Source organism: Panulirus ornatus, chromosome 61 (assembly GCF_036320965.1).
Source record: "Panulirus ornatus isolate Po-2019 chromosome 61, ASM3632096v1, whole genome shotgun sequence".
In the NCBI taxonomy this organism is placed as follows: domain Eukaryota; kingdom Metazoa; phylum Arthropoda; class Malacostraca; order Decapoda; family Palinuridae; genus Panulirus; species Panulirus ornatus.
In genome coordinates, this window is record NC_092284.1 from 7,273,132 (window position 1) to 7,300,727 (window position 27,596).

Below are 27,596 nucleotides of genomic sequence, written 5' to 3' on the forward strand. Positions count from 1 at the left end.
ATCAATCGAGTGCTCTTATTTACATGACCTTAAAATCAATTTTGCAAGCTTTCTTTCCAAGTAATGCTAGGCTTACTGGTTCGTACTGCTTTCGTATTAGTTTAGATCCTCCTCTGTGTACTGACATTATTTATGCCATCTCATGAATATCAGCTATGTTGTTTTGATCTTGGCCATGTTAATAGAAGAAAGAGTGAAAATCTACTAGAGGATATAGATAAGGTAAAAGTATTATCTGGAAAAATACATTATGTAAATAGTCAATAATTGGGATGAGAGGAAGAGAGGGGCCTGGTTGTAACTGTAAATATTACATATGAAAGAAAAGTATACCATTCAAGTATATCATGCAGCCATTTTTTAATACTGCATCGATACACATGATGTTTATTTGCCTCAATCAAAATATAAAATCAGGTAACATAATTTATCAGGAAATACAATACTGCTATCTTCTTTTCACGAGAATATGAAGATAACTACTGTTTGTTCCACCATCAATTCCAGGGGTGCCTGATAAAATGCCAACTACTGGCATTTTTTACTGTTGTGCAATAGTCTAAGTATCATTAACACTATATATACTGCCTTTCACCGAGAGATGATGATAAGAGCCTTGGCAAAGGTGACTTTGCCGAGTCCAACAACAACAGTTTCATTTATCTTATAATCACTCAACAAATAAAGATATACAAAGTACTTATGTTCTACATATCATTTACTATTCTAGTTAACAAAATCAAAATGTAATAAAAGCACTTCACAATGAATAAATTAGTTCAGAAATTTATGGATGTAAATCTTGAAAAAAAATCATCTTTTAATTCCAGAATAAGATCTACATCAATATTTTCAAAAAGAGCCAATTATGATAAAAAAAAATTCAGTAATGGATACCTGCTTCTTTGTCTTAAAAACACGTACCCAACTGGTCATACTAAATCAATTTTGTGCTTCACATCTGAACCAACAATAAAGATGTCTAAGTGGTATAATAACTTCTATAGCTACTCCGTTTTAGGTATCAAATGATACTGAGAGCATCAGAGAATGCAGTACTAAAATACTTACTACAGAGCTTTACAACTAATGCCTTCTGTTCTGTAAAGCAGGTCAGTGGCTGAGCTAAAAGAAAAGCATGCTTAAATACGTACTACCCAAGTATACATATTACCCAAGTAATGTTTAACATTTCTATATCTTGTTTTCTCTTGCAAGAGAAGTGCATGACCATACTTCATCACGAGAAGGCATTCCATTAAACAGCTCTTATACATTCTGCAGCATGAACACCATCACATCATTTTGAATTAATATTTGTCTAATTTGCATATCTTTTGAAAAAGCATCAAAATGTAAAGGACCAGATTTCCATTAGGTAATGTTACACTATCCTCTACCTTGCTGTCTTTTGATTCTGGCTGGAGATGAAAGTCACAAAGCACATACAGACAACACTTACAGATGCAATAAGATGAACACCTTCCCTTCAGTAAATTTCATTGGCAGAAAAAAAAGTTATGACCTTAAGTCTACACTTAGACCATCCTCATTAAAATCTGAGGAAAACCTAAATCATATGCTTAATCAATAATCAAAAGTACAATTCAGGTGTTACACTTTCATTTATACTGAGGTTAAGAGGTGACAATGTGATTTCAAAGCTTACATGAAACTAAAACTATTAATTCCATCAGTATATAAATGTTGACATGCTTTTCTGCTGTCTTACCATTTTTGCAGGCTGACACACGTGCGCACATACACACACACGCAAAAAGAAGTCCTGAGTCTTGAAATAACTGAATGACTGACAAGCAACAGTATAATATCTCGCAACTTTTTTTGGTCATGGATAATAACAATTAACTAAAACCTGCCTTGCCTAAGATTGAAACCATCTCATGAACTTTCACACTATTTTGAGCTTGAAAAGAAAAATTTGTTTTGAAATTCAAAAAAGAAAGAAAATACTCTCTCTCTAAGACGGTGTCCTGTGCGCATCAATATTCTCTCTTGGTTCATTGGAGTTAGCCCTCTGTCTGTCTAATGTCTAAAGGGGAACACCACCTTTATCTGTTGCAATCCAGTAGCCAATCACCAATTACAGGCCAATCCTTGGCCAATCTGAGACTACCATGATGTCATTAACACACTCGTTCTCAGCCACAGAAAACTTACTTTCCACAGAGATTAACCCAGAAGCAGTCATAGTTGGAAAAGAGAAAATGTTTTTCAAAAAAGAAAAGGGTCAAAGAGATTAGTACAAAAAAAAATGCTCATGGAACACTACCACCCAGGAAAAAAAAAAATTTTCATTTCAAAACCTACATTTCACTCCTCTGTGGTCTATCCCATAAACATGAGAGCATACACATATGGAGGAAGGTTAAGAAGAAAAAAGTTTCACATAAAGAATTAACCTAATGGCATGTGGGTACCGTACCTTCAAAGGTGAACTGAGACACAGTGGAATCTTGTCCTTTTTTTAAAGGATAAAACCTAAGAGTCCTACATAATAGAGATATGGCACCATCTCACGAAGACTGCACGCAATGTTTTTTCTAAAGAGCATGAGTATGGGGCAGAAAAAAGTTCAAATGCCTCACTTCCCGTCTTGTAGCATAAAGCCAAAGTTAAGTCAATATGACAAATTCTTATTGCATGTAGATATGTCTCTCACCAAAAGGAGGTCGGGATTCCAGGTAACATAAATAACCTTTATTAACAAAAAATGAAAGAAAATGATACTATTCCACTATTCCAAGGGCAAAAAAGGCCAGTGTGGTAGCAGGATGTCTTGACCGAGAACAATCCTAAGAGAAAGTGACTTTTGTGAGTAGAGAACCAGTGGGTTAATGACATCATCTCCCCGGTGGTCTTTGACTGGTCAAAGGTAGGCTTGGAATGGATGATGGATGGAGAAGACCAGTGTTCCCTACCACACAGAGAGAGGGTTCATAGGGCATAACTCTGATATTCCTAAAGAAAACATTTCATGCCTGCATGATAAACCACAGTGGATAGGAATTACAGTAAATGGCTAAATATACAAAAATTTCTACTGGTAATGACAAAGTTAGAACAAATATGGTTTGATAACACTATCATAACTATGCTCCCAATCTTAACAGATGGATCGGGAACACAACTTCTCAAGTCACTCATTTACACCCCAAACCTATATCTGACAACAGAGGTTGGATAAATGACTGCACCTAAGTCATCAGAATCAAAGTGTAACTCAACTTAAGGAAGCATGCTGAACACATCTAATCAATATCCAAGCATCCACCTATGCAGTAAATACAAGCAATAGTTAACTAACATAAAATACTAAAAATCAAGTTTAGAAATAATGTTGGTTCATCTTCTTTATATAAGAAGATGCAAACTTCTAACTTGTTACCAACAGCAGATTTTGAGAAAAATTACTGAAAGAATTAACACCATGCATGCAATCTGTAATAAAAGATATCAAGTGCTTTACATGCAAAAGGGCAAACAAATATCACTACCATGTACTAAAATTACACCCATTTCTGGAAATGAAGGAGAAAAGTGGAGGAACAAGGATGTATGGTATGGATAAAACCAAAACAAGAAAAGAAACACAGCATAACACCTGGTACAGGTGTTATAAATAACTCGCTGAAGACGGTGGGGGGGTGACAAGTATGCATAATGAATACATACTGTACACATATCCATTTATGCTAAGTGCCTGGAAAAACTCATTGATGTTCTCTTCGCAGATCAATGATCTAACCTGAAACTCCCTGTTCACGTAAAATGGCACTGGCATAGTAGTTTGGCTTTCCAACTCGAAGAGATACTTTCAGAGTTACAGATATGTTGCAGCAGCATGCTAGCTACGAGACACTTTCAGTTACTGATATGTCATAGTAGCATGCTATCACTAGCTATGAAAAAACCAGGGCTGCTTTCTGTATCACACTGGTTGATATTCATTTCTGTCAAGAAAATGGGGGCATGTAAGGACAGGGATAACTGGAGACTCTTTTGCTATCGCCAGCCCAAGATGGGGGTTCCTTGAGGAAACAGGTGTGTGAGATACATAGATAGAAAATGGACATCAAAATGAGGTAAACTAGTGTGTGTATAAAGTGGCAGCTCAGCTTTAGATTTCAAATTTTGGGGGAAGAAAACAAAAAAGATTTCACAAAACAATGCATCCTTGTGACTCAGCACTGCAATGGAGTAACATGACTGCCCATGCTAAGGTATAACATGAATAGCTTACCATGTGTTATCAAAATTCACTTTGACTACAAAAACCTTATGAGTGAAATGGACTCCGAGAGACAAAAAAATTGACAAAAATATGGGTAAGTGTTCTGACAAACCTTTAAACTGGAATACAAACAGAAATGTATAATACAAATGTTATGCACTAAGGATGGCAATCTCCATCTTCAAGCCAGAGATAAGGTATGAATTTAAGAATATTCATAAACTTTGATCACAATCTATTATGATTTATAAAAGACAGTGAGAAGAAAATGAAAGTTAAGTACTGTATACGTGGGGGCATTCAAGGATACAGGATTCAGGTAAACTCTCACTCCTGAGCTAAGTAAGAATGAAATGAGTAACGTTGCAAAATTTGATGGGCCAACTTGATTTAGTGATGGTAATCATTAGAATTTACAGTTCATGCCATACATTTGGAGGGTCACACAGGAAAGCAAGGTGGCTCTGTCTATGATCCTGAGCTGAAAACTGACATAATTGACAATGTCACAAAACTGGATAAAAATTTCTGATTTACCAAAGCCAAGTTTAGTGCATTTATGCCATATGGATATATACATTCACCATAAATGAGCAGAAGTTGGGTGAAAAGAATTATCATCAAAAATCACAAGCTCAGTTTAAGAACAAGTTCCTCTTTTTTTCACTGAAGATAAACAAACTGAGAAATCTAACCAAAGACTAAAAAAGTCACTATCCTTCCCCAAAACTTGGGTACAGAAACTTCACAAAAGCATGTACAAACAAATGACATAAGTAATATCATAATCATTTCAAATCAGTCCCCTAGCTAAAGGTCTGGAATCTAAATTCATTATGGTCTAATTAGTAATCTGCCTCCATCTTTGACCCTGAGTTGGGAATTACAAAAATATGCAATCCTAAACCATATGTACACAAATTGCATCATCGTTTAGCAAAACCAGTTAATGAACTCCCACTGAAGTCTGGGATAGGAGAATGGATAGAAATGAGACATGTATATCAGCTTCACTTCTAAACTATGACAACGAAAACTAAAATCGGTGATCTTATCAAGGTTAACAAAAACCTAACAAGACTTAACAAAGCTAATAACTGGGCATAACGGTTTATACAATTTTTTTATATCTTATTTTATTTTGCTTTGTCGCTGTCTCCCGCGTTAGCGAGGTAGCGCAAGGAAACAGACGAAAGAATGGCCCAACCCACCCACATACACATGTATATACATACGTCCACACACGCAAAAATACATACCTATACATCTCAATGTACACATATATATATACACACACAGACATATACATATATACACATGTACATAATTCATACTGTCTGCCTTTATTTATTCCCATCGCCATCCCGCCACACATGGAATAACAACCCCTTCCCCCCCTCATGTGTGCGAGGCAGCGCTAGGAAAAGACAACAAAGGCCCCATTTGTTCACACTCAGTCTCTAGCTGTCATGTAATAATGCACCGAAACCACAGCTCCCCTTCCACATCCAGGCCCCACAGAACTTTTCATGGTTTACCCCAGATGCTTCACATGCCCTGGTTCAATCCACTGACAGCACGTCGACCTTGGTATATACAATATCTTCATAAAAATCCAAAATGACTGTAAATCGAATCAAAATTTGAGGATGTAAAGTTGGAGAAACCTACACGACTCTTGCGAGGAGGGAGTAAATGTCATGTTTTGTAAGAAACACTTCTTATAGTAAGGGTTAAGCACTGTCAAGGTGACATTAGACTAATAGCTGATTATATGTCTGTCTGGGGCTAATGAAGAGGATGCAGTGGATACCTGTAATGATGCAGTTGTTCCATTTTTGGGAAAACCAATGTTTTATTTGTTTGATATGCCATAAGTTGTTTAAAACTGCCTGTACACTGCTTGAGAGCTGCAACACATTTGTGAAGTCACCTATGCAGGAGAAGCCATAAGCACTGTGGTTTGGGGGTGAAGGAAGACTGTCGCAGGAAAATGAGGAGGAAAGCTGAAAAAAGATCAGTACCCTAGGGAACTCGACTGTGGAGCTCGAGGATTAATAGTATGGCCTTAAATGATGACTCTGGCTTGGCAACCTTAGCTATGAAAATGGCCAACAGTTTGACATCTACATAGATGGTCATGGCTGTGGTTGGTTGAAGCCATCTACAACGCATTCCTGGGTTTCCATGCAGCGTGATAGCGAAATGTTTGGATATGGCCCTGTGTTGGATGGGTGAACCCAAGATGTTTAAGGATGATTCTGTTGTGAATAAATTTTTCAGTAAATCCAGATGCTATTGGAAACGGTAATAGTGGGTGACATTACGATGGAGACTTAAGAGGACCTGTTAGGTTTCATAACAAATATCATGTTGGTGAGTTTCCAGCTCCCTGGGATTTCAATGTGTAGCCAGGTGTGACTGAAGATCCTACTAAACACTTGCAATGCCATGGGGGTGAAATTCTTTACATGCATGTCTACATACACATTCTTGCCCCACTTTGTGCAGGGAATGTATCCCTGGAGTACGCAAGTGCAGTAAATCTGTATAAAGTAAATCTAATAACATATGGTAAAAATAAGGATGGACAAGTATCATATTCCACAGTGCCCCTTTTCACTCCTTTCATAAATGAAAATTTAGCAATAAATGTGGACAAGATTTACATATGGAGCCTTTGCATGGATCACACAAGAGTATAATGAAATGTTTTCCTAATTTTGATCTTCCTTTCCTAATTTTGATCTTCCATCAAAATCACAATTTTTTTCCCATTTTCTCAATCAATGTATTTCTATTCTCACACTTCTAAGTATTTCACAAGCCTTACAGAGCCAGGGCATTTTAAATTTCCTGATATTCTTCTTAACTACGAGTATATTTGACATGATCACTTTATAAACACATCTGTTAAAAGATTTCAAGCTTTGTTCTCATTGTCAACAAAACCGCTGGTTTCTTCAAAGTGGATGCCATGAAGCAATAACATAATCCAAAGTCTATAAAAATCAATTTGTGCTAATCACCAATGAAGGGTTCCCAAGGAAGGCAAAGCTAAAGTCATAACCAGGCAACTTTTCTGCTGCTGGTACTGTCTGAGGTTTAGCATTATCCTCACTGACAAGTCATTCTTCACTATCAAAGGACACATAAATGCAACATTTACACACCAACGATTTACTGATACTTTACATAAAATGTTATGAGGATTCAACCATTAAAAGAAAACAAATAAAAAATATTAATTACTGTACTGCATCCAGTATAAATGATTCTTATCCCTGGGGACAGAGAAGAAAGAATACTTCCCCTCACATGTCCTTGTGTGTTGTATAAGGCAACTAAGAGAGATTAAAGCAGGGGGCGAGAAACCCTTCCCTACTTTTATTTCAAAGTCTTAAAGTGGAACAGGAGAATAATCCATGCAAGGAACGTTCATCCTCTTCAAAGGCTCAAGTTGGGAGTGTCTTAATGTGTATGGATGTAACCTGGATAATTGGATGCTCTGGCTTTAAGTGAGACAAAACTCAAAGGAAAAGGGGGAGACTGGTTTGGATATGGTTTGGGATTAGATGGATGCTTTCTATTTCAACAAATGGGTAAAAGGTAGGAACGAAAACTCAAAGCAAGAGCAAGGAGTTATACTTCTCAGATAGTTTTGAGAACATATTCTTTATATGAATAATGATACATCCAGGCAAGTACACAGTCTTATATTCAAAACTAATGAATGAAGAACTAGTTGCACAGAAAAGTCACAGCCTACATACTCCAACATTCAACCCAACCTGCCACAAATTGGCCAATCACAGAGCACCATTTCTGCTGCTGTTTTATGCCAAGTAAAGCTATTCATTTTGGTGCTATTGTTTCTTTTCATAGCAATACAGGCTGGTTCCAATGCTTTCCTCATCCTCTAATCTATTTTCTGGTGTAGAATCTTCAACTCCCCCACCTGGGAAAGATGCCAATTCATATTAACGAACATAAATTTGGTGTTAGGAGCTGCTAACATAATAGTGCCAAATGCCAACATAAAGCCTCATTTGACCACCATATAGACTGAAAAAAAAGACAACTCCAATACTATGTTTTAGAGAGAAATGTTGTGGAATCCTATTCAAATGGAAGCTCCTATATGAGAAAAGAAAGGGGGGGCACTTCTGGTGTGGCACAGTAAAGACAGAGATAATCTGTGGAAATTATCTGCTTCCTTGACCTCAGGTTGATGGGTCTCAGCTTCTGTCTTGTGTCTTTGCCCATCTGTATAATCTACATCTTTCAAGGGAGCTTCACTTCAAAAAATTACATATCTAACAATCACAACTTCTTATACCTGCACTCCAAAGGAGACCTTTTGAGTTGAGTGCTAAAGGTTCTAAGAGAACATCTTTGAAGATGTTTCATCTTGGGTAAGGCAACATTCTGTTTTAACACTGCTTAACCCACCACAGGACCTTCAGGTCTGGAAGAAAACCTCCGATAATAAGTGGGTGGTCATTCTTCAGAGGATCACGTAAGCATGGGCCCTTGTGACTCTTGAGGTTTTCTCCTTCCAATCACTTCAGAGGAACTTGTAAGTGTGGGTCCTTGTGAACCAGAGGTGCTTATCTTCCCATCAGTTGAGAGGAACTTGTAAGTGTGGGTCCTTGTGAACCAGAGGTGCTTACCTTCCCATCAGTTCAGAGGAACTTGCAAGTGTATCAGTTGAGAGGAACTTGCAAGTGTGGGTCCTTGCCAACCAAGGGTGCTTCCCTTCCCACCAGTTCAGAGGAATTTGCAAGTGTGGCTCCTTGTGAACCAGAGGTGCTTATCTTCCCATCAGTTCAGAGGAACTTGTAAGTGTGAGTTGTTGTGAACCAGGGTGCTTATCTTCCCATCAGTTCAAAGGAACTTGTAAGAGTGGGTCATTGTAACCCATGGATGCGTTCACCTTCCCATCAGTTCAAAGGAACTTGTCAAGCCTATCTCCTTCATATGGAGCATCTGCTTTATCGTGGACATCACAATGTTGGTTCAGTACATTTTGCATCAGGAAAAAAGCTAAATTCCTCTTCTAGACATCATAGTAAAAACTCATTTTAGGCACAGAATCGGTCTTCCAGTGTCAGACAAGTACCTTCACGATGTTTCCAACAAGTGTGCAGACACTGTATCCAGGTCCAAGTCCCTACCTTCAGAAGAAACCTTAGAACTAACAACTTTCAGGATGGCCCTCATGCTAAATGCTCCATATCAGGAAGATGACTTTGCAACCAAACTCATTACTCTCCTTACAGGAGAAAAACTTCCAAGCTTATGATGTAGATGCTCCCTTTGTCAATATGCACCAGTAAAGCAACCCCATTCTCATCTCTTCATCAAAATTATTCTCTTGTTGTTCACTACTTGGATCCTTTATTTTGTTCTTTGGTTCTGTTGGCCACATTTTGGAAGGAAAAACATTGGGTTCTTCCTCTTCATCAATGCCTGAATCCAATCAAAATCCATTCTACTTAAACTCGTTTCTCTCTCCAAGCCACAAACAGTAAAGGAACCTACAAGCTGAATATGCTATTCAATGTATCAGTAAGCCACTAATTACCAATGAAGTTGGAGAGCCATCCGATCATTTCGAAAAACAGACACACTTCCTTGCTTTCTTCTATTCCATAGCCTCGGTAAGGCTACTAAAACCTTAGTCTACAACCTGGAACCCCTAACAGTGGAAATAAAATCAGTTCTCCTACAACCAACAAAGTACTGCATTCCTCCCTTTTTCCGCCAACAACCTAGAGCTCCAGCTCTGTCACCAACTTGTTCCATGAGGAAAGTTCCAGATCTTCATACCATTTCCTTCTTATCCAACTTTCCTGCAGAGGACTTAATCTTTAAATCACTGTTTATCAATGTTCAAAATATAGAGTGAGTGATTCATGCCACGTTTCATAAAAAAACTTCTTCAATATTCATAAAGAGCTAATCATCGGTTTGCTTTGAAATTTTAAATTTTGTGTTCAGGTTCTGTCTTACTATGTGGGCAAATTTAAGAAGTCTAGTCTTTACCAGTAACTTGGCTCTAAATATCATTTCCAACTGGAAGAGGGTTGTTCACTTCAGTCTCTGTCAAGCACGTACTTTGAAAGCTTGAATGGCCTCCACCATCTCCTATTCTGGAGATCATCTTTCTACCTCTGTAATCTCTGTTGGTTAAGCATGTTGCCACATGTATCAAACACCTTATCCTAAATTCGTATGTCCACAAGGTCTGAAAGGTGGCCTCCATTTTAGCCTGTCTCAAGTTGGTATCTGTGTGGCATTTGAGGGGTCTGCCAGGTACCTCTACATTAGGAGGTCTGCCAGGCAACTCTGTATATGGGGGTCTGCCAGGCAACTATATATATATGGGGGTCTACCAGACACCATATCCTAACCCATTACTCACCACTATACTTATCCAGTAAAGGTCAGGAATTCCTCAGGTGTCTCCATTCAGCTACGCTCTCACTTTCCTTACAAACTGCCTGACTCCTAATACGAGGAAAACAACTTCTGAGCTTTGGATATGATATCTCGTCCTACAAAGAAGGTCAGCAAGCAATCTTCCTTTTTCTTCTCATATTTCCTTCCCATCTCAGTATCTGTATATTCCTGTGGTGCTGTTTGTAGGAATACAGAGGACTTCAAATAGCAACACACCACACTCTCTAGGCTGTTCGTAACAGAGGTCAGACACTCAAAGAAAGTGGTTTGGCAAGTTTGCTAAATGCAGATCAAATTTCCTGATGCAACCTTTGAAAGTAATGGTCCAAGCATGGTGATCCTGTCCTTAATGAAAGACTGTGGGATTACCCAGAGTTATCAATGGGATATGGCTTATTATTCCTGAAGCAAGCGGTACTCTCATCTATTTCCATTGCTCACTGGCCTTCTCTGTAAGAAGCTTTTCAGAGGTTCAGAACTCCTTTTTCAAGCTTTGTTGCTTGACTTCTTTTGATACAGGCACATCAGAGAGCAATACAGGCATATAAGAGTGCAGAAGTAATGCTTTACATTGATACAGGCATATAAGAGAGCAGAAGATACAGCCATATCTGACAGCAAAAGTAATGCTTTACATTCACATTCTTAGAGATTAAAATCTGACCCATGATCAGGTAAAGAGATGGAAGGAGTTACTTTCTGCCATGGTGGACATGATGCTATTCTTACTGCCTTGATAAGAACACTGACCGAGGATTATGCGACCTCTGGATACTGTAAAACAAGTTACCAAGAGCTTACCTGTTTCACTCAGAATATATAGAGGTAAACTGTTTCACTCGAATGACTGCTAAAACATAGTGGGAGCACAGTTACTAGGTCTTCATCATTAGAATATACAATGGTGAAATGAATAACTATTTACAGATGATGGTGCATGGGCCAACTGCATGTGAGAATCAGCTACTGAGATACATGAAAGTGACTAAGAAGAAATTTCTACACATACCTGCATGGCGCAAATAATCCCTTAAATATTCTGAACAAATTCTCAAGATTAAACCCAACTGGCTTAGGGGCTCATGCAAATCTTGGAAGCTGTAAACAAAATTACTACCCTTAGACAATAGAGCCATTCATGCTTGCCAACTAGCTGCATTTAAATTCACTTCAGAGTTTTAGAGTAAAGAGATAATTTCTTCACTCTACTTAACAAATATCAAGGTTCAGCTGAAAACTGCATGCATACCTCGTGGAATGGTAGTACCCAGTGAAGTTACATACTTCCACCAAGAAGGCAGTCACATGTTCCTTGGTCATTCTTTTTTCTGCACCATTAGTCAGTTCAATACATCTTTGGTTAACTTCAATGCAAGGTGTTTCAAGAACTACAATGACCTTAATAACATACTCCACAAATAAGCTGTTACTCTGTAAATCAAATGTGTTTAATATTGCAAATTTCTGATATTTTCAATCATGGCTGGAATAATGCAGAGCAGTTTGTGGTTTGCAATATCCAATACGTTTACAAGACAAGACATCTCTACGTGGTACCTCAAGAGTGATCTGCAATTGTACTTAAGCATTTTTCATGTTTTTCCTTAATTCACTCAATTTTTCATTTTCCCCAACATACTTTTCACTATGATTCCAACAATGATCGAGTGGGTCAACAAAACATTGAATACACTACCACAAAATGAAGCATTTACATTTTGCTTCAAAAGTGACTCTGGTCAAATAAATCACATCTGTCACAGTGTGCATTCCAGACCTCAGCCTGTAGTAACACAATGAGTTTTGCTTCAATTCATTACGTTGATCTAAGAGGGATACCATATGAGTCTTTCAACAGGATTGAGAAGCACAGAATAGACAATGCATAAGAAGCACAACTCTAACATGGACCATTAATGCAGCAGTCAGATGAGCAATAATGACACACGATATCATGATGGTACACACACTCTGTTCAACAATCACGTAAAAATAATTAATTCCATAATGCAGAGGCAGCAATTCTGCCTTGATACAGACAGTGGCCATATGCATGGTTAAGAACTGTAACAGTTTACATACAGGAAGTTTGAATCTAAAGGAGCATTAAAGTATGGATAATACAGTAGCAGAAAGAGTGTTGAGGAGGTAGCAGAAACAGGGTCGAGGAGGCAAGGAAGGTATTAAGGGACTGGAAGCCAGGTAGGGGGATCATGGTGTACAACTCACCTGTGGAGCAGCCTGACAGGCCCGGATGGAGTACTGGGGTTGAGCACTAACGAGGGAAGGAAGGCTATACGGTGGTTTGCAGCCACCTGCTGCTGGGGTCAGGGTGAGGCACAGCCATCATCTGCAACATCAGGCAAACAACCGAGCCTTTACACCACTGACTTTATTTTCCACTCATTTTTTTCCCCTGGCCAGTGGGCCCTCTGATAGGTGCTGACAGTGGTGATTTTGACTTTCAAACAGCTTTGTCAAACTAATTTCCACTTGAAGTACCAAGTATTTCAGTTACCAACCATCGACTACATATGAAAAATGAAATAAATAAAAGCAAAATGAAGAGGGGAAGGTACACTTGTTCTGTCTTGTCAAAGGTGACTCATAAGCAATAATCAGTCTAAAAAAACCATCAGAAGATTAAAGCCACTCCAGAGATACTTCTACACCTTACACTACCCAAAAAAAGCTTTAAAAAGAAATTTTAACCAAAAATACATAATACTGAATTTAGCTAACCCAATCACAACCAAGAGAGAATTTTGACTATGTAAATATTTTATAGCTTCTTTTTATATATTATTACAAATGCATCTCCTACTTTTTAAGATGATTACCTCAGCCAAAAAAAGGGGCCTTAATGATCTGATCAATATTCAGCCAGTAATCTGACTGCATGTCACCTTCCTTCCTACCTCCGAAACAAAATACACCATGATCGTCAATTTTTTGTGGGTCTTTGGCTTGAAGTATTACATCACAGCTGGTCAGTGAACAGCCCAGGAGATACCAACAAGCCCATGGCCCAGGATTACAAGGTGGTGAACGGTTGGGATATCTGGAGTAAGTAGTTGGGAAAGGGGAAAGAAGGCATGGATGGGTGGTCAAAACTGTCAGTAGAGTACAAATTACTTACTCATGCATTTAGCTAAGCACCAATTAACTACAAGCTACATATGCTCCGAGAACATGCTGCAGGGTGCATATAATAAATGACCCATCATGCACATCTGGTAACAGAGCATGCAAAGTACTTACATTGTCCTGAGTAATCAAGCCTGCCGTATCCTGTGGGACAAAAACCAGTTTTATGGTCATGCAAACCCACCCACAGCCTGCGCTTAATACAGTTATTCCCATCAAAGAGTACAAAGAAACAGATTCAGTCATACCACGACTATCACATGATACTAATCATCGATCATTAATGTTATTGGCAGTATACAATCAACTTAATTTTAGAAGTTCACTGAAATACTAACATTATCTAAAATCTTAAGGGGCTTTCCTTCCTTTCTGAATTCTAAACATTCATCATCTAATGAACTTTCAATAAGAAATATGTAATAACTCAATTCTCTTTCTAATACACATGAAGATATACAATCATTTGGCAATGAACATGCTTAAACCTTATCCTTGTAACATAACATCTGTCCTTTACGAGTCTGCAATGGTTTTACACTTGAGGTTTAAACTTATATCAGGTACCCATCACTGAAGGTTTAAACTTATATCAGGTACCCACAAGTAAAACTTCTGACCTATTACACTTACCTCCAATGGTGCAATCTTTTACTAATATACTTTTTTCTGTTAAAAACATAAATATATAGTTGTCTATAAAAAGGAAATATGGTTACTCAATCTAAAACATACCAACATATTAATTACTGCACAACATCATGGTATTCACGAACAATCACGCTTATACAGGTAAAGAATCGTAATTTTACAAATGAAGGGCTAAGTCAACCTACACCTACTTCTCTCTAAGACTTTATCTAAACAACATCAAGGTGGTGACATCTGACTAACTAAATGAAACCTAATGTTTCATGCAGTGTTATGCATTTTGTTAACTCCCTTTTAATCTCTGCTTTTTCTGCCTTCCCTGAAGAACAACTTATAAAAAATGTGCAATAATTTGTCCTGCTACAAGACCATTTTTCATTCCTAGCAAACTTCACAAATTGTTACTAGTGATCAAAGGGTACAAACTAAAATAACCTATTTCACCAAATCAAAACTTAGCATAACTGACAGATGGAATTCTGTAATGACACGTATGATGGCACTGCACATGTCAAATTTCTATCAAGGTTTGTTACAAATAATCAGTACATCAGGAGATAATGTTTCATCACAACCAACAACGTGCTGTACAACTGTTCTTAGCATACCGCAAATCTCAATTCGTTAACATCTTAAGTACCAAACAACCACAGAAACTGTTAATCATACACCAGAATCTTAATGAAATAACAACACAGGGTCTTAGTAACTGCTTATCCAGTCTGACTTTAAAATGAACACATTCAATATGAAACTGTGGAAAAACAAATATTCACAATATGACATGTGACAGCAATTCAACCATTTTCAAGTTAATAAAGCTACTATTCAATATGAGACACTGAAAGGATTTTAGGAAATATAAAACAAATAAAACAATCTTTATAAACCCCAATAAATTATCCACAAAACCATCAATACAAGCACAAATCTACAGCACACCCTCCAGCTGCAAAGCAATCTGCGGAAAATCCTGAAAAGATGAATTTGAACAAGATGTGACCATAAACTATCATATCCAGTACTTATGTTACTGACAGGGACAATAACACAGTAACATAACTAATCCTTAATCAAGTTCCAGTTTCACATTTGGGGACAGCTGAAAGAAACTTTCACATTCCTTGAAGATTAGCCATTTGGTTAGCACTAAGTCCTCCATGCAATTGTATGAGTCAATCAATGACTTCATATCAATAATTTCCTAAACAGATTAGATTCTTTTTTCATGCCTAATGGCAGTTTCCTACATCAGAAAGGAAGTGCCAGGAACAGATGAAGAAAGATTATATACACCTACATCCATTCTCTAATTGTGAAGTGTAAAGCATCAAAACCACAGCTCCCTTTCCGCATCCAGGTCCCACAGATCTTTCCATGGTTTAATCCAGATATTTCACATGCCCTGGCTCATTCCACTAAAAGCACATTGATCCCGGTATACCACATCATTCCAATTCACTCTGTCGTATGCATGCCTTTCACCCTCCAGCATGTTCAGGCCCTAAATGCTCAAAATCTTTCTCACTCCATTCCACCTCCAATTTGATCTCCTGTTCTTTGTATTCCCTCCACTTCTGACACATATATCCTTTTTGTCAACCTTTCCATAGATTAAATATTTCTTATTCCTTTCTTTACTCACTCAATGAGTTTTCAGGATTCAGCCCATTATTCAATACTGCTTTTCTGAAGCATTTAAAATACTTTTTCTACACATTGTGTAAGATAGCATTTCATCACAAAAAAGCAATCTAGGATTATGGAACAGGACTAACTTTACCAACATTCATTTTCTTTTATGTAGGAGGGCCAAGTCATGGAAAAATGCACATCAAGGCCGGGCCTCAACTAAATTATAATTGTTTATCTACCAAAAGACTGCTTAGCGACAGGTTATTCCAGAATGTAACCCATTTGTTTAGGTTGGGGGGGGGGGGGGGGGTTTCTCTGTAGTGAGTTTCTATATACTCACAACAGGCACTACACCCTAACAATGAGATGGCTTGGGAAAAAGGCCATTAAAAGGATTGAATTTGTAAGACCTGATATAAATGGGCTACTAGAGGATCTTGGTCTACATAAAGTACATGGACCTGAAGAAATTTCTCTGTATACTCTTAGGGACTGGAAACCTACACCTAATATGCCACCTGAGATGGTCAAAAATTCTGTGGAAGGGGGATTAGTAATAGAGATGTGGTAAAAGCAAATATTTTCTAATGTTAGATATTTTTTTATCATCATTATCATACTTTGTCGCTGTCTACCACGTTAGCAAGGTAGCGCAAGGAAACAGACGAAAGAATGGCCCAACCCACCTACATACACACATATATACATACAAATCCACACATGTACATATACATACCTATACATTTCAACGTATACATATATATATATTTTTTTTTGCTTTGTCGCTGTCTCCCGCATTTGCAAGGTAGCGCAAGGAAACAGACGATAGAAATGGCCCAACCCACCCACATACACAAGTATATACATACACGTCCACACACGCAGATATACATACCCATATATCTCAATGTACACATATATATACACACACAGACACATACATATATACACATGTACACAATTCACACTGTCTGCCTTTATTCATTCCCATCGCCACCTCGCCACACATGGAATAACATCCCCCTCCCCCCTCATGTGTGCGTGGTAGCGCTAGGAAAAGACAACAAAGGCCCCATTCGTTCACACTCAGTCTCTAGCTGTCATGCAATAATGCCCAAAACCACAGCTCCCTTTCCACATCCAGGCCCCACACAACTTTCCATGGTTTACCCCAGACACTTTACATGCCCTGATTCAATCCATTGACAGCATGTCGACCCCGGCATACTACATCGATCCAATTCACTCTATTCCTTGCAAGCCTTTCACCCTCCTGCATGTTCAGGCCCCGATCACTCAAAATCTTTTTCACTCCATCTTTCCACCTCCAATTTGATCTCCTGTTCTTTGTATTCCCTCCACTTCTGACACATATATCCTTTTTGTCAACCTTTCCATAGATTAAATATTTCTTATTCCTTTCTTTACTCACTCAATGAGTTTTCAGGATTCAGCCCATTATTCAATACTGCTTTTCTGAAGCATTTAAAATACTTTTTCTACACATTGTGTAAGATAGCATTTCATCACAAAAAAGCAATCTAGGATTATGGAACAGGACTAACTTTACCAACATTCATTTTCTTTTATGTAGGAGGGCCAAGTCATGGAAAAATGCACATCAAGGCCGGGCCTCAACTAAATTATAATTGTTTATCTACCAAAAGACTGCTTAGCGACAGGTTATTCCAGAATGTAACCCATTTGTTTAGGGGGGGGGGGGTTTCTCTGTAGTGAGTTTCTATGTACTCACAACAGGCACTACACCCTAACAATGAGATGGCTTGGGAAAAAGGCCATTAAAAGGATTGAATTTGTAAGACCTGATATAAATGGGCTACTAGAGGATCTTGGTCTACATAAAGTACATGGACCTGAAGAAATTTCTCTGTATACTCTTAGGGACTGGAAACCTACACCTAATATGCCACCTGAGATGGTCAAAAATTCTGTGGAAGGGGGATTAGTAATAGAGATGTGGTAAAAGCAAATATTTTCTAATGTTAGATATTTTTTTATCATCATTATCATACTTTGTCGCTGTCTCCCGCATTTGCAAGGTAGCGCAAGGAAACAGACGATAGAAATGGCCCAACCCACCCACATACACAAGTATATACATACACGTCCACACACGCAGATATACATACCTATACATTTCAACGTATACATATATATACATACACAAACATATACATACACACACATGTACATATTCATACTTGCTGCCTTCATCCATTCCCATCGCCACCCTACCATACATGAAATGGCACCCCCATCCCCCCGTACGTGCGCGTGGAAAAGACAACAAAGGCCACATTCGTTCACAGTCTCTAGCTGTCATGTGTAATGCACTGAAAGCACAGCTTCCTTTCCACATCCAAGCCCTACAAAACTTTCCATGGTTACCCTAGACACTTCACATAACCTGGTTCAATCTATATGTATATGAGTGGATGGTCCATTTTTCGTCTCATGCAGGAAACAGCAATTACGTATAATATATAAAAATATATATATATGTATCTATCTATGCCCTAGCCTAAGCCAGGTATCCATTTTAATGACCAATCCCTAAGGGTGGATGAACAGCTGGGTTTACTGAGGACCGATTGCCGCAACCAGGATTCAAACCTATGCACTTGACCCTGGGCAGCCCTTGAATGCATCACAGTCAGTTACACTAACTGCTATAACAATGAGGTTCATAAGAGTATCTAATCTTAGGTAAAAAAAAGGTTTAACATGCTAAACTAAGAATAAGCATGTCTACAAAATGCTATAAAAGATAATGTGCAAACAAATGATTCTTTGTACCAGAGAATCATCATGTACTGCATGACAAATCTCCTAGACTCCTATGATGGAGTATGCCCATTCTACATAAAAGAGATGGATGGATAGACTGATTGTTCATAAGCTACCAAAAGAAACTGGACATCCTCCCACACAACTGGTTTGTAAATAAACTGAAATTCAAGCAGGTAGGGGATATAAAAACTTTCAGTGTACAGAAAATCATGAGAGTGGGAGGAAACCAGATGACATGTCAAAGGTGCCCATTATACTTGGGTTCAAGAATCCCAGTAGTGCAATGCCGAGCTGTCTTGGGACCACTGTTATTTCTGATCTATGTATATACATGTGTATGGGGGTGGGTTGGGCCATTTCTTTCGTCTGTTTCCTTGCGCTACCTCGCAAACGCGGGAGACAGCGAAAAAAAAAAAAATGTCTATAATTCACAAAAAGGACTGAAATCATACTTTTATATCTTTGCAGTTGTTGTTAAAGTCTTCAAAGTAGTAGGAAATAACCAGAAATGCATCAGCATACAAGAGTGATCCAAAGAGGAATGACTAAGGGCCCACATGACATACAACAGCAAGAAAGAAGCAGTCCCTACAGAACTCTATCCAATGTGGCACAAAAGAATACTGCTGCTATGACCCCAAACTGCCCCACAACTAGCTGTAATGAGGTCAAATCTGAACCAGTATCCTAACCTGAAGCTACGGTCAATGGAAACATCAGTGTGAGCTTTCTGTACATCCTGACAAGTCAGTAAGGCTTAATTACGAGGCACACAACTGGCTTTTACTTCCTACAGTTTCTGTATGGAGACCAGCCATATGCAGATGGTCTGTGGTAATACCATGTTCTTTTCTTAAACACATCAAAGAAGTTATACAACAACCAAATCTCTTGAAATTATACATCATGTAACAAGCTTAACGATGTGCTGGGATACAGCAAGGTAGTTGAAAGAAATGTTGTATGCCAATTAAGTCAAATGCTGAACAGAATGTGCTTGCCCTTACTTAACAGCAAAATCCCATTACAAATGCCTGTAGGTAAGTAGGAACAACAGAAAAAAGAAAAAAAGAAAAGGATGGTCTAAGTTTAAGACCTAATTTGAAATAAAATCTGTATATAGCATAGCAACATTTCATAAGACAAAAACAAAATTTCTGAAGCTTCAATATTTGCTAAAACAAAGCACAGAGAAGAAAAATGAAGATATCAGGAGAATAAAAACAGAAAAAGAGAACAGCTTTAAGTAAAGAAAGAATGGAAGAGCTTAAGAAAAAAATCAGGAATCTGACATGGATATCATGAAATTATAAAGAAGAGAACAAAGAAAAAATGAATGCTACGCTACCAATACCAAAGAAAAGAATCCAATACAAAATTATTATCATCATATCTAAACACAATATTCAAGGTGAGAGAAAAGTATGAAAATGATTCAAAAAGAATATGTAAGATTCTGTTGGATATATATCAGTAACTGGATATGAATAATATCAGTTTTAGCGTAAAACGCAATGAGTTAATAATGAGTGATTCAACCATTCCACTGCTCTGGGGATCATTCAGTCCATAATGTAGCAACTGCTCTGCATATCGCATGACTTCAGCCTTCATTTAAAATCCCAACTGATGTTTGCTTCCACTTATCAACCAAATAAGACACTAGCAGCCAACTGCCACAGATCCCCAATGAAAATGAAAGGACATCGTATTGGCATGATGTCACATATACAGGTGCACATTACAGCATAAAATGTGCAACACTCTGAGCTATGACTGATGAAGATGGGTTTGTATACATTATAATTTTCTACTGAAGTAAAATACAAAGGGAATATAAGTTTGTAAAAGGCTAAGCTAGAACTGGGACAAAACTAAAATTTCTCTTAGCATTTCTTTAAAAAAGAAAGTCAATAATAATTGTTTTAAATCATCTATAACTATTCCAGGGCTCTGTTCACAAAAAAGGTCCTAGTGTTACCCAAGACCTCCTCTCCAGAGGCTCCAGCAACTGATGGCTGCACTATATCCAGTAGGAGGGAAGTGACAGACCCCTTTGGAGAGATGTTGTCTGATGAGACTGTACTCCCAGTGATACAGCCTAGCCAAAGGTGATCTTTCTTTTACAGCGTACTCTCATGCAGGCAGAGTCAAGTACCATCAACTGCTAGCGAAGAACATGGAAATATTAGTTCTGTTTACGTTAGAGCTTTACACTGGACTTCAGGAATTCCATCGTAAAGTAATGTAAACCTTGTAAATGTGAATGGCAATCAATTCCATGCACCAAAACTATAACTGTGAAGAAATTATACGCATCTCACAATGTATCATAAAAGTGCCCACTCTCTGAAGCACCACGTACAAGATCAAGAAAGCAATGAAAATTTTGTTACTTTTAGAATAGAGAACAGTTTATGTGGAATGTGCAATTATATTTTTGGTGACTTGAAAATTATCAGTTCATTTATTCATCTCAGTAAACTTCTGCCTGTGTACATTATGTCAAATTATAAATAATACACAAGTGCAAAGTGAGTTTAGAGGAAATAATGTGATATCATGCCTAGAATCATACTGTGTACAGTGCTTACATTTCTATACAGTAAAGTGAAGACACACTAGGAAAAAGCCATAATCATCAAACAGTCATGGATGTCCACAGCATCCACACTACCCATCCATCTCCTCCCCATTCACTCAATATCTGATCAGACTGACACAGGGAAACGTATATCACTTTTGGGTTTTGGAGAGGGGGGTAAGTATGCAGTCTGTTGGGGATGAGAGAGCTAAGGAAGTGAGTCAGTTGTTGTTCGCTGATGATACAGCAATGGTGGCTGGTTCATGTGAGAAGCTGCAGAAGCTGGTGACTGAGTTTGGTCAAGTGTGTGAAAGAAGAAAGTTAAGAGTAAATGTGAATAAGAGCAAGGTTATTAGGTACAGTAGGGTTGAGGGTCAAGTCAATTGGGAGGTAAGTTTGAATGGAGATAAACTGGAGGAAGTAAAGTGTTTTAGATATCTGGGAGTGGATCTGGCAGCGGATGGAACCATGGAAGCGGAAGTGAATCATAGGGTGGGGGAGGGGGCGAAAATCCTGGGAGCCTTGAAGAATGTGTGGAAGTCGAGATCATTATCTCAGAAAGCAAAAATGGCTATGTTTGAAGGAATAGGGGTTCCAACATTGTTGTATGGTTGCGAGGCGTGGGCTATGGATAGAGTTGTGCGCAGGAGGGTGGATGTGCTGGAAATGAGATGTTTGAGGACAGTGTGTGGTGTGAGGTGGTTTGATCGAGTAAGTAATGTAAGGGTAAGAGAGATGTGTGGAAATAAAAAGAGTGTGGTTGAGAGAGCGGAAGAGGGTGTTTTGAAATGGTTTGGGCACATGGAGAGAATGAGTGAGGAAAGATTGACCAAGAGGATATATGTGTCAGAGGTGGAGGGAACGAGGAGAAGTTGGAGACCAAATTGAAGGTGGAAAGATGGAGTGAAAAAGATTTTGAGTGATCGGGGCCTGAACATGCAGGAGGGTGAAAGGCTTGCAAGGAATAGAATGAATTGGATCGATGTGGTATACCGGGGTTGACGTGCTGTCAGTGGATTGAATCAGGGCATGTGAAGCGTCTGGGGTAATCCATGGAAAGTTGTGTGGGGACTGGAGGTGGAAAGGGAGCTGTGGTTTCGGGCATTATTGCATGACAGCTAGAGACTGAGTGTGAACGAATGGGGCCTTTATTGTCTTTTCCTAGCGCTACCTCGCACACATGAGGGGGGAGGGGGATGGTATTCCATGTGTGGCGTGGTGGCGATGGGAATAAATAAAGGCAGACAGTGTGAATTGTGTGCATGGGTATATATGTATGTGTCTGTGTGTGTATATATATGTGTACATTGAGATGTATAGGTATGTATATTTGCGTGTGTGGACGTGTATGTATATACATGTGTATGGGGGTGGGTTGGGCCATTTCTTTCGTCTGTTTCCTTGCGCTACCTCGCAAACGCGGGAGACAGCGACAAAGCAAAATAAATAAATATATTATTATTATTATTATTATACTTTGTCGCTGTCTCCCACGTTTGCGAGGTAGCGCAAGGAAACAGACGAAAGAAATGGCCCAACCCCCCCCCATACACATGTATATACATACGTCCACACACGCAAATATACATACCTACACAGCTTTCCATGGTTTACCCCAGACGCCTCACATGCCCTGATTCAATCCACTGACAGCACATCAACCCTGGTATACCACATCGCTCCAATTCACTCTATTCCTTGCCCTCCTTTCACCCTCCTGCATGTTCAGGCCCCGATCACACAAAATCTTTTTCACTCCATCTTTCCACCTCCAATTTGGTCTCCCTCTTCTTGTTCCCTCCACCTCCGACACATATATCCTCTTGGTCAATCTTTCCTCACTCATCCTCTCCATGTGCCCAAACCACTTCCAAACACCCTCTTCTGCTCTCTCAACCACGCTCTTTTTATTTCCACACATCTCTCTTACCCTTACGTTACTCACTCGATCAAACCACCTCACACCACACATTGTCCTCAAACATCTCATTTCCAGCACATCCATCCTCCTGCGCACAACTCTATCCATAGTCCACGCCTCGCAACCATACAACATTGTTGGAACCCCTATTCCTTCAAACATAGCCATTTTTGCTTTCCGAGATAATGTTCTCGACTTCCACACATTCTTCAAGGCCCCCAAGATTTTCGCATCCACTCCCAGATATCTAAAACACTTCACTTCCTCCAGTTTTTCTCCATTCAAACTAACCTCCCAACTGACTTGACCCTCAACCCTACTGTACCTAATAACCTTGCTCTTATTCACATTTACTCTTAACTTTCTTCTTCCACACACTTTTCCAAACTCAGTCACCAGCTTCTGCAGTTTCTCACATGAATCAGCCACCAGCGCTGTATCATCAGCGAACAACAACTGACTCACTTCCCAAGCTCTCTCATCCCCAACAGACTTCATACTTGCCCCTCTTTCCACTGGTATTGCAGTGGAATTTATTAAAAAAAGGGGGTGACTGTATTGTTGACTGGTTGGTAAGGTTATTTAATGTATGTATGACTCATGGTGAGGTGCCTGAGGATTGGCGGAATGCGTGCATAGTGCCATTGTACAAAGGCAAAGGGGATAAGAGTGAGTGCTCAAATTACAGAGGTATAAGTTTGTTAAGTATTCCTGGTAAATTATATGGGAGGGTATTGATTGAGAGGGTGAAGGCATGTACAGAGCATCAGATTGGGGAAGAGCAGTGTGGTTTCAGAAGTGGTAGAGGATGTGTGGATCAGGTGTTTGCTTTGAAGAATGTATGTGAGAAATACTTAGAAAAGCAAATGGATTTGTATGTAGCATTTATGGATCTGGAGAAGGCATATGATAGAGTTGATAGAGATGCTCTGTGGAAGGTATTAAGAATATATGGTGTGGGAGGAAAGTTGTTAGAAGCAGTGAAAAGTTTTTATCGAGGATGTAAGGCATGTGTACGTGTAGGAAGAGAGGAAAGTGATTGGTTCTCAGTGAATGTAGGTTTGCGGCAGGGGTGTGTGATGTCTCCATGGTTGTTTAATTTGTTTATGGATGGGGTTGTTAGGGAGGTGAATGCAAGAGTTTTGGAAAGAGGGGCAAGTATGAAGTCTGTTGTGAATGAGAGAGCTTGGGAAGTGAGTCAGTTGTTGTTCGCTGATGATACAGCGCTGGTGGCTGATTCATGTGAGAAACTGCAGAAGCTGGTGACTGAGTTTGGTCAAGTGTGTGAAAGAAGAAAGTTAAGAGTAAATGTGAATAAGAGCAAGGTTATTAGGTACAGTAGGGTTGAGGGTCAAGTCAATTGGGAGGTAAGTTTGAATGAGGAAAAACTGGAGGAAGTAAAGTGTTTTAGATATCTGGGAGTGGATCTGGCAGCGGATGGAACCATGGAAGCAGAAGTGAATCATAGGGTGGGGGAGAGGGCGAAAATCCTGGAAGCATTGAAGAATGTGTGGAAGTCGAGAACATTATCTCGGAAAGCAAAAATGGGTATGTTTGAAGGAATAGTCGGTTCCAACAATGTTGTATGGTTGCGAGGCGTGGGCTATGGATAGAGTTGTGCGCAGGAGGATGGATGTGCTGGAAATGAGATGTTTGAGGACAATGTGTGGTGTGAGGTGGTTTGATCGAGTAAGTAATGTAAGGGTAAGAGAGATGTGTGGAAATAAAAAGAGCGTGGTTGAGAGAGCAGAAGAGGGTGTTTTGAAATGGTTTGGGCACATGGAGAGAATGAGTGAGGAAAGATTGACCAAGAGGATATATGTGTCGGAGGTGGAGGGAACGAGGAGAAGTGGGAGACCTAATTGGAGGTGGAAAGATGGAGTGAAAAAGATTTTCAGTGATTGGGGCCTGAACATGCAGGAGGGTGAAAGGCGGGCAAGGAATAGAGTGAATTGGATCAATGTGGTATACCGGGATTGACATGCTGTCAGTGGACTGAATCAGGGCATGTGAAGCTTCTGGGGTAAACCATGGAAAGTTGTGTGGGGCCTGGATGTGGAAAGGGAGCTGTGGTTTCGGGCATTATTGCATGACAGCTAGAGACTGAGTGTGAACGAATGGGGCCTTTGTTATCTTTTCCTAGCGCTACCTCGCACACATGAGGGGGGAGGGGGATGGTATTCCATGTGTGGCGAGGTGGCGATGGGAATGAATAAAGGCAGGCAGTGTGAATTGTGTGCATGGGTATATATGTATGTGTCTGTGTGTGTATATATATGTGTACATTGAGATGTATGGGTGTGTGTGGACGTGTGTGTATATATATGTGTATGGGGGTGGGTTGAGCCATTTCTTTCTTCTGTTTCCTGCGCTACCTCGCAAATGCGGGAGACAGCGACAAAGCAAAATAAAATAAATAAATAAAATAATATTTATTTATTTCATCCATGCTGGATTTCATAATTTTGGTGTCGTTCATCAGTTTTTCTACATATCTTCACTCTACATCCAGCCATGTGCTGAATGAACTTCATTGTGTGCCACCAGTGGAGATGACCAAGTAATAAACAAAATAAAAGCTATAATCTTCAAAAATATTTTGTATGCATGCAATAAGTAGAGAGAATACAGAAACAAGGGACAACAGCAATGTGCACTGCTTAAAATGTTTATCTATCATGAATTCAAATAAAATGAAAATAAGCATTGTGCAAAACTTTCAGTACTTTTAAAAATCTTACATATTATTCCTCTGAGGCAAAAAACAAAATGATTAATTTTCGTGACATATCATATAACTTACCAACAGTACCGAAGCATGAATCAAATATCAAATTTTCTTTATCAATGAATTAAAAGATTATATCAAATGACACATGTATGCAGAAAAGAATATTCCGTGGTGACAAAACTAAATGTTGCTTTGTTTCCATTTCATCCAGCTACTCTCCAACAAACATGATGCAACACTTATCCTAAAATTTGCCTTTTTATATTAGTTTGCTGCTTCCCACTTCCACAAGGTTATACCAGGAACAAATGAGAACATCTTCATTTATTAACATGCACTCTCTAGCTGTCACGTTTAATGCACCAAGAGTGGAGCCAAACCCTCCACAGCCAAGCTCCAAAGGCCAATTCCATGGTTTTCTCTGACTACTTCATATGCTGTGTTTCAGCCCACTGACAGCCAGTCTTGCCCATATACATCATCACTCCAATTGGGTCTAACCCATGTATGACTCATCCAACTGAAAGTTCAGGCTCTGGCACCTAACAGCCTCTTTCAATCCATCCTTCCATCCCCTTCTCAGTCTTCCCTTCTCTTTTACTCCCTCCACTTCCATCATATGGATCCATTGTTCCACTTCCATTATACGGATCCTTTGTTCCACTTCCATCATACAGATCCTTTGTTCCACTTCCATCATACGGATCCTTTGCCATTCTTTTACACTCTACCTCTCCAGCAGTATAAACCACTTCAGCATACCCTGGTCAGCTCCCTTAACTGACTTTTCTCACACCATATATTGTCCTCAGTCATTTCATTTCCAAAACATTCACCCCCTCCAGTATTATTTTTCAAATGAGGTAAACAGAATACGCCCAGGAATTATCATGTTTTCCTCTAGTGCCCACTCACAAGCTTCTGATGCTAATCTTCTTACGTGGGAAATAACTAAAATGTACTGAGGAAGAAAAAAATGATAACTAATAACAGTTTCTAAGATTATACGATTAAACTGACCATCCACTAAATTACTTTAAGCAGGACTTTACGAGATGCCACTTAACTCTTTTGGTATGCTACTGATTTTCATTGCCTCCCCTGTGCAATGTTTTTTATAATACTATCATTCTTTCTTTGGATTGGGGAAGAGCAGTGTGGTTTCAGAAGTGGTAGAGGATGTGTGGAACAGGTGTTTGCTTTGAAAAATGTATGTGAGAAATAATTATAAAAACAAATGGATTTGTATGTAGCATTTATGGATCTGGAGAAGGCATATGACAGAGCTGATAGAGATGCTCTGTGGAAGGTATTAAGAATATATGGTGTGGGAAGCAAGTTGTTAGAAGCAGTGAAAAGTTTTTATCAAGAATGTAAGGCACGTATACGAGTAGGA

The 27,596-nt window shown here is 39.0% G+C and overlaps 1 protein-coding gene across 5 annotated transcripts in view; it reads right to left on the reverse strand.

Annotated features, from left to right (window-relative positions):
- Positions 1–27,596, reverse strand: part of Zdhhc8 (zinc finger DHHC-type containing 8) — a 73,731-nt gene that overhangs the window by 14,827 nt on the left and 31,308 nt on the right. For 2 of the 5 annotated variants that reach the window (XM_071696960.1, XM_071696958.1), the window contains exon 7: positions 13,982–14,011. The exons of 1 other annotated variant lie outside the window; for it this stretch is intronic. In XM_071696960.1, coding sequence (XP_071553061.1) covers positions 13,982–14,011 — 30 coding nt within the window. Of the gene's footprint in view, positions 1–12,949; positions 13,071–13,981; positions 14,012–27,596 lie in introns of all 5 variants that reach the window. 2 more of the 5 variants (XR_011717147.1, XR_011717148.1) reach the window with 2 other exon arrangements.